Here is an 8,902-nt window from a genome sequence, read left to right as displayed (position 1 = left end):
TGTCATGAATGGTAGTTTATTATACATAATAAACACACAAAGGTACTAAAGCAATGTAAACACAGTTTAAACATTCCTTGATTTTGTTCTGTTAAAAGCAGATGTTTCTTCATTAGTCTGCTTGTGTGTGTTTCTCCCTTTTTACCACAAATACTCAGCCCCTGTATGAAAGCTGACATGCTGGGCGTCCGCTCCACTTTAAGAAAATGCTGATTTCCTGTAGGCGGTGACTAAGCGAACAGCGACGGCTGCATTCCAACTACTTTCACTTTCCATTTCCAAGAAGTCTTTACATGCAAAGGTAAGCCAAACTTTTGTTCAGTGTCGGCGGCATTCATTTAATATTAGTGTTTGGATAATAGCATGTATTTTAAAATTTGACTAAATATATTGTTGACCCTTCTTGCTTTACCTTGTGCCAAGGCAGTAAGAGCACTCACACGGTCACTACTACAGTGTGCTGCATTTCTTCTTCTTGTGCTGATAGGCCATTACATATTGTTGTGCTATGTTTTTAATTGTCACCTTGCGAGCAAAGCAATTAGAAGCTACTTCACCCTTTCAAAAGGGTGAGCTGGTTAGACGTAGGACTGCAAACAAACTACAAAGTACTAAGGGAAATGTTTAGTTGTCACTAGGGGGAAATTATGCAGCACTATTGCATAAAAAATCACTTGCAGAGTAGTATTCTTCATCAGTCTGATAGGTGGCAGAAGGGTGACGCTGTGTACTCCCCTGTTGCCAATTGGAAAGGTCAGGTGACTGCGGGTTTGTCAGGGTCCACCAGAATGAGCTGTGCAATTATGGCCACTGAGAGTCTGCACAGCCTAAATCTGTTGTTTATTTTAATTTATTTACTAGGGGGCTCTGCTTCGCTTGCCAACCCCACGGCTCTGCCACTCACGTATTCCAAAGTGGATGTACAATTTAAACAGATTGTTATTTTCATGGGAATTGTTACATATGCATAATAGAACTAACCATTTTACATTACAGGGTGGCTCGGTGGCGCAGTGGGTATCGCTACTACCTCGCAGTTTGCTTCGTGGGTCCTCCCTGTGTGGAGTTTGCATGTTCTCCCCGTGTCCCTCAGTCCAAAGACATGCAGGTTAGGTGCATTGGCATTTCTAAATTGTCCATAGTGTGTGTGTGTGTGTGTGCGCACCCTGTGGTGGGCTGGTGCCCTGCCTGGGGTTTGTTTCCTGTCTTGCTCCCTGTGTTGGCTGGGATTGGCTCCAGCAGACCCCCGTGACCCTGTAGTTAGGATATAGCGGGTTAGATAATGGATGGATGGATGGATTTTACATTACAGAGAGTAATTAACCATAGTAAAAATTAGTAAAACGAAATAAAAAGAAAGAAAATTATGCTTCACGTTGTATCAGAGGTATCCGTTGTGTTATATATTTTCATTCTGTTCGGCTTTGAAATTAACACGCAAACACTTTTTAAACTTACACTTTTACTGTAACACTTCAGTAATAATAATATTTGGAATTAACTTTTCGTCAGTATCGCATTGAATTTTGATTCCATGTTTGGACAGCACAACATATAACTGCCTGTGAGTGAATATCGTTTCTTTCTCTCTAATAAATAAACCGACTTTTTCGAATGTTTGTCCCTGTGATTTGTTAATTTTCATCCATCCATCCATCCATTATCCAACCCGCTATATCCTAACTACAGGGTCACGGGGGACTGCTGGAGCCAATCCCAGCCAATACAGGGTGCATGGCAGGAAACAAACCCCGGGCAGGGCGCCAGGCCACCGTAGAGCATGCACACACAGGCCCACACACCAAGCACACACTAGGGACAATTTAGAACCTGCATGTCTTTGGACTGTGGGTGGAAACCGGAGCACCCAGAGGAAACCCACGCAGACACGGGGAGAACATGCAATATGTGCAGTAGGCATCACGTAGATCAGTCTGCTATTCAATATCCTGTGTAGGCAAACCAAGGGGGCAAAAGGTTTGTTGTTTGTCTTTTTGTTGCATTCAGTATCCCTCCCCTATTTTTGTTAATTTGGTTAGTAAATTATCCACTTTAGTAAAAGTATAAGTGTCTGTGTGTCCATTCTGTTATGTCTATGTCATTCCAGCAGATGGTGCATCACAAATATTTGTAGTAATATAATGCATGGCTTTTGTCATTGCTTTAATGAATCCCATAACAAATGATATATAACAGATTTTTGGTGCACAACAACAAAAGGCTGCCTTACTACTTCTTTTATGCTTGGCTCTTGGAATATTAAGCAGATTGCTATTAGAAGATCTAAGGTTATGATTTGGAATGTATGGGGATAGGCACTCCAAAATATATGAAAAAGTATAATTATTGAAAGCTTCATATGACATTCATATTTTAAAATCAGTTTTAAAAAGACATGGAGAACCAATGTAACGATGCTGAGATTGGTGTGATGTTCTCAGATTTTATTTTTCTGGTTAAGATTCCTGCTGCTGCATTCTGGACTAACTGGAACCGATTGATGTCTTCCTTAGGTAGACCAGTTAGGAGTGCATTAGTGTAATCTAGTTGAAAAAAAAAAACAAAAGTGTGAATTAATTTCTCAGTATCTTGCAATGTTGTAAAAAGTCTAACTTTGGCAATGTTCCTTAAATGGAGGCATGCAGTTTTAGTAGTCTGGTTAATGTGCAATTTAAAAATTAGGTCAGAGTCCATGATTACACCTACATTCTTTACTTCCACCTTGACCTTTAATTCTAAGAGATAAAGTTTATTTTTAATACCCTCATTTTTTCCATTTTTGCTAATGACTAAGGTTTCAGTTTTTTCTTATTTAGTTTGAGGAAATTGCTACTCATCCAAGACAGACATTGGGTGAGAGAGCCCAGAGCATCAGGGTCACCAGGTGCTATAGATAAGTAAAGCTGTATGTCATCTACATAGCTGTGGCAGTCCACCTTGTGTTTTGAAACAGTCTGGATAATAGGAGCTTATAAATTTGAAAATAATAGCAGGCCCAGAATAGATCCTTTTGGTACACCATCTCTTATATATATTTCTCTTCTGGTTCATCCTGCTTCCTCTTCAAACCCGGTCCTGCCCACATGCAGCCCACACGGCATTTCTCGATTCCTATTCGTCCTCTTCCAAACCCTTCCCCACGCTGCCAGCGGCCTCCCATATACCCCCACGCCGCTTTTCTCGATTTGTATTCCTCCTTTGGACTAACGCGTTCCCCGCTCCTCTCTCGTGACCCCATTGGTGTCACATCACCACCCGGTATCTAGCCTGACCATGTGACCTTTCACTTCGGCCTGGGAGTCTTTTCCGTAGCCTGCTACAGGAAGATACTCTCTCAATCATCGCCATTGGTTTTGCTCCTTGCTATTTTCTTTATACTGCGACGGTTGTTTCCCAAGCCTTTGTTATAAAATGAACAACAGTATCATCTCTGTCGACGTGTTTTTGTACAACATCATCTGTTTTCCAGGATCCGGCCACTGACTGTTCCTATTAGTGGGTTATTTCTTGACACAAACGGTTGATGAAGGCAATGCACTCTCACTACGACATAGGGCAGTAGATTTCATTGCATCACATGGGGCCAACTTTAGAGACGTTCTTCCTTTCATTCTTTCCAACGCAAGTTGAGTTATCACAACAAGTCAGGAGTACGATCAATACATGGCATCTGGAGTTTATGGTGGTGAAGCTGAAATTCAAGCTCTTTCCGAGATTAGATCTTTCGACTCATTATCTGTTGTTTCCAGCAAAACACCTATTCACAATCGCATTTTTCAAAAAGTATTTTTCTTTTTCATTTATGAATTCCGTTCTCACCGTTTTCCATTCCTAATCTTACACTGCCAAATGCTACGGCAGGTGTTGGCTAGTATACAATATTATGGATGTCTGAACTACAATCACCACAACTAGCAAGAGTTTTCTGCTTGTTAATCAATCTTAAACTTTTGTATGGTGAAAATGTAAAACATTTACTTCCATTGTTTGTGTAAAAAACTTCATTATTATTTCATCCATTTAGATTTTGCTGTACTCACTCATTAGATTTTTTTAAATTTGTCTGTTATTATAATGATATGCAGAACATTAAAATAAAAATGTGTGAAAACGTTCAAATGGTAAATGTAATAAATCCAGTCAAGTCAAGTTGGTGAGCATGCACTGATACAGTGCATTGCTGCATCCACTACATGACAAAACAACTCGGGATCCTGGTTTTCAATCCCCCAGGCAGACACGCAGTTCAGTCCCACCCTCCAGAAATGACCCTCTATCTGCCACAGCCAGGTCTTACGTGGGCGACCCCTTGGCCTGGTCCAACCACTTGAGTCCCCAATAATGAGGATCTTACAAGCCGGATCGCCCTCGGGGAAATGCACCACATGGCCATAGTGCCATAACTGGCGCTCTCTCACAATGCAGGTATTGTGCCTCATTACGGACTCCATGAGCAACACAAAGTCAAACCAATACTACCCAAGGATTTTCCAAAGACACACAGTACTGAAGGAGTCCAGTCTTCATTTCAGGTTACTGGGCAGCGTCCATGTCTCACAACCATTCAGCAAGACAGGAAGCACCAGGACTCTTAAGACTTGGACCTTTGTCCTTTTGCATACATATCGGGAGTGCCACACACCCCTTTCCAGCGACTTCATGGCCCCCCATGCTCTCCCAATCCTTCTACTGACATCATAGGAAGAGTCACCACAGACATGAATGTCATTGCCCAGGTAAGTAAACCTCTCAACGAGATCAACACTCTCTTCACAAACAGACACACTGCTGATGGCCGTGCCCAAGAGGTTATTAAAAGCCTGGCTCTTGGTTTTTATCAGGACACTCGCAAGCCCAGACACTCAGACTCCTCACTCAGTCTCTTGAGTGTCCTGATCAGAGCCTCCATTGACTCCGTGAAGATCACAGCATCATCAGCAAAGTCAAGACCCATGAATCTTTCTTCACCAACAGATGCTCCACAGCTGCTGGACCCGATGACCTTGCCCAACAGCCAGTCCATACAAGCATTGAAAAGAGTAGGAGCAGAACAGACTATTGATGAACCCCAGAATCAACTGGAAAAAATGCAGAGGTTCTGCCTCCACTCACAATACCAATGTAGAGGCCGGCCATGATATCCGGCAACCTCGAGGGGATCCCGCGAACCCTCAGGATGTCCCACAGGGCAGCTCAATCAATTAAGTCGAGCGCTTTATGAAAATCGACAAAGGCTGCAAAGAAACTGCTGATAATCGCGTTTGTGCTCCATGAGAACCCTCAGTGACAGGATGCGGTCGATGGGGGACTTCTTAGGCATAAAACCAGACTGTTCCGGTCACTGGTAGGTGAGCAACTGATCACGGATCCTATTGAGGATATATAATAAATCCAGACAGCTAAAATATTTATATGTAAATATGTAGCAAGAAATAAAACGGAGATATCTTAATTTAATAAATTAGGTGGCACAAAACAAACTTGTTCTGTTAAACACATAAAGACACGTCCACAGAGTACCTGTCACTGTTTGTAAAAACAGAAGTTAATTGTTCATGTTTCTCCTTATTTTTCAGATCCACGATGGGTAATTCTCAAAATACTCTCCACCATTTTTTCAATGAAAAGGAAGTCAAACAGTTTGCCGTGATTTACAATGAAAAGGGGTTTTGTGCTCTGGTTTCCTGCATTAAAGAGAAGCTGGTAGATTTAGAACACCAAACCCTCCATATTGCCATAACTGGAGAATCGAGTACCGGGAAATCTGCCTTAATCAATGCAATGAGAGGCCTGAGATCTGGAGAGCCAGGAGCGGCTGAAGAAGGTTCATTAGAGCAAATTCAGGTGCCAATGGCATATCAGCATCCAACTCTCCCTTTTGTGTGTTTCTGGGAACTGCCCAGCATCGGCACCAGTAACCTCCCGACAAATAAATATTCAGAGATAGTTAATCTTAACAATTACGATTTTTTTATTATAGTGACGGGAAACAGGTTTAAGGAAAATGATGGCTTTCTTGCTAAAGAGATTGGGAAAACTGGGAAGCAGTTTTATTTTGTGCGCAGTAAAATGGACATTGAAATCGACATTCTGAAAAAGCAGAACCGTTTGGGAGAAAGAGAGAAGGAATTTGACAAAATCAGAGAGAGCTGCACGAGAAGTTTAGAAAATGACGGGTTCCCATCAAGTAAGGTTTTCCTGGTGTCCAGTTACTATGTGGATGATTTTGAGTTTTGTAGACTTTCTGATGCCCTTAAATCTGAAATGAATGCCATTAAGAAACACGTGTTCTTTCTGTCACTTCCGCAATTTATCACTGCTGTCATTAAAAAGAAGAAGTCTGTCCTGCATCGGTTGATCATAGCTGCAGCTTTTGCTTCGGTTACTGCCTGGGTGGCTCCTCTTCCTGGACCATCTCTAGTCTACGACGTTTGTATTTTAGTGGGAATATTTGGGTACATGCGGCAGAACTACGGTCTGAATGAGAAGTCACTTAAAGGACTTGCAGCCAGAACTGGAAAACCTGTAAAAGTGTTGAAGACAAAAGATAAAAAATCTGTTATGTCCAATATAACAATCATATCTGCTGCAACATTAACCATAGGACTTGCTGCTGCCGCCATTAAGGTCTCCAATGAAGTTTTTCATGTTATCCCAACTCTGAGTCCCATAGTCGGAGGGTCTTTATCCTTTCTCAGTACCTACTGCATCCTAAAGAACGTACTCGATGACTTTGCAAGGTCTGCTGTGCAGGTGATCATGAAGGCTTTCGAATCATGAATGGCTTGTTTTAAAATTCATTTACATTTCTGTAATTTAATATAAGGCTTAATATTGTTCTTCTTGTTTAGTTTTATTGTGACATGTACATTTTAAAGAATCATTAAATATCTCCATTTATTTGTGTGTATTGAATCTTTAATAGCTGCTGTCACAGATGACCAGGGTCCTTGTCCGTCTCTTCACTGTACGGACCTGGGGAGCAAGCCTGGTCAGAACAGTACACTGGATGGCAGCCCCCCTTGGAGGTGGTGGTGCCTTGTATTCCCGCAGGGCTCCATGGGAGATGGAGTTCTCCACAACCCTGTTGGTATCGAGGGGTGCCACCAGGGGGCGCTGCAGTTGTTCCGTGAGCCCATATGAGTGGCTTTTCCGACATACCCGGAAGTGCAACCGGAAACAGGTCGTCAAGCACCTGGAGCACTTCTGGGTGGGCTGTAAAAAAAGCCACAAACCACCACTCCGAGAGTCAGAATGGGAGTGGGAGAAGAGGGACTAAACTTGCTAAAGAAGAGTGGAGGAGAAAGAAGGAGATAGTACAGTATTGTCTGGACTGTGCTTGTGTTGTGTGCCTGTGGGTGACAGGGAAGATGTTGCCCACATGGTGAAGAAAAAAGAAAATAAAAACGTCTTTGTTTTTATCAGTGTGCCTCTAGCGTTGTCTGTGTCAGGTTGGGTGGCTGGCATGCCCCCTAGAGTTGTTACACTGCACTGCACTGCGAAATTTCAGAGGTGCCATTTATGACGGTATCATTAAACACGTTAGCATGTACATGATAAGAATATAAATTTCACTGCACTTGTTGAAGTAATAAATGACTTGCGGGTAAATGCAGACAGATGCCATTTATCTGTTCTCATCCTCTTAGATCTGAGTGCCGCATTTGACACCATTGATCACAATATTCTTAGAAATCGCCTTAGTCAATGGGTGGGCCTCTCTGGCAGAGTCTTAAATTGGTTTGAATGCTACCTGGCAGGTAGAAAATTCTTTGTGAGTTGTGGTAATCAAATCTCAAAGACACATGATATCCGATATGGTGTTCCACAAGGCTCTATCCTGGGTCCGCTGCTCTTCTCAATCTACATGCTTCCGTTAGGTCAGATTATCTCAGGGCACAACGTGAGCTACCACAGCTATGCTGATGACACACAGCTGTACTTATCAATAGCACCTGATGACTCCGACTCTCTCGATTCACTAACACAATGTCTTACTGGTATTTCTGAATGAATGAATAGTAATTTTCTCAAACTAAATAAAGAGAAAACTGAAATTTTAGTAATTGGTAATAATGGATTCAATGAGGTTATCAGAAATAAACTTGATGCATTAGGATTAAAAGTTAAGATGGAAGTAAAAAACTTAGGGGTAACTGTTGACTGTAACCTGAATTTTAAATCGCATATTAATCAGTTCACTAGGACAGCATTTTTTCACTTAAGAAACATAGCAAAAGTTAGACCTCTTATATCATTGAAAGATGCTGAGAAATTAATTCACGCTTTTGTTTTCAGTCGACTAGATTACAGTAAGCACTCCTCTCAGGACTACCCAAAAAAGACATAAATCACTTGCAACGAGTGCAGAATGCAGCTGCTAGAATCCTAACTGGGAAAAGAAAATCCGAACACATTTCTCCAGTTTTGATGTCACTACACTGGTTACCTGTGTCTTTCAGAATTGACTTTAAAATTCTGCTTATGGTTTATAAAGCCTTAAATAATCTCGCTCCATCTTATATATCGGAATGCCTGACACCTTATATTCCAAATCGTAACCTTAGATCCTCAAATGAGTCTCTCCTTAGAATTCCAAAAGCTAAACTTAAAAGAAGTGGTGAGGCGGCCTTCTGCTGCTATGCACCTAAAATCTGGAATAGCCTGCCAATAGGAATTCACCAGGCTAATACAGTAGAGCACTTTAAAACACTGCTGAAAACACATTACTTTAACATGGCCTTTTTATAACTTCACTTTAACTTAATCCTGATACTCTGTATGTTCAATTCATCACAATAACTATTCATGGTGGCTCTAAAATCCATACTGACCCCAACTCTCTCTTCTGTTTCTTTTTCCGGTTTCTTTGTGGTGGCGGCCTGCGCCACCACCTACTCAA

The 8,902-nt window shown here is 41.7% G+C and overlaps 1 protein-coding gene across 2 annotated transcripts; it reads left to right on the top strand.

The window, feature by feature from the left end:
* Positions 1–219: 219 nt before the first annotated feature.
* Positions 220–6,900, top strand: LOC120536822 (interferon-inducible GTPase 5-like). Of its 2 annotated transcripts, none has more exons than XM_039765326.1 (2): positions 220–301; positions 5,577–6,900. In XM_039765326.1, exons 1-2 carry the CDS (start codon positions 294–296, stop codon positions 6,778–6,780), a joined length of 1,212 nt encoding a protein of 403 aa, XP_039621260.1. In that variant the 5' UTR covers positions 220–293; the 3' UTR covers positions 6,781–6,900. The 2 variants fall into 2 exon arrangements, with proteins under 2 accessions (XP_039621260.1, XP_039621261.1); XM_039765327.1 differs by lacking the exon at positions 220–301 and adding an exon at positions 1,855–1,977.
* Positions 6,901–8,902: the final 2,002 nt, after the last annotated feature.

This window comes from Polypterus senegalus, chromosome 10, assembly GCF_016835505.1.
Source record: "Polypterus senegalus isolate Bchr_013 chromosome 10, ASM1683550v1, whole genome shotgun sequence".
Classification (NCBI taxonomy): domain Eukaryota; kingdom Metazoa; phylum Chordata; class Cladistia; order Polypteriformes; family Polypteridae; genus Polypterus; species Polypterus senegalus.
The sequence above is the reverse complement of the archived record's forward strand: the minus strand, read 5'-3'. Positions and strand labels throughout refer to the sequence as shown.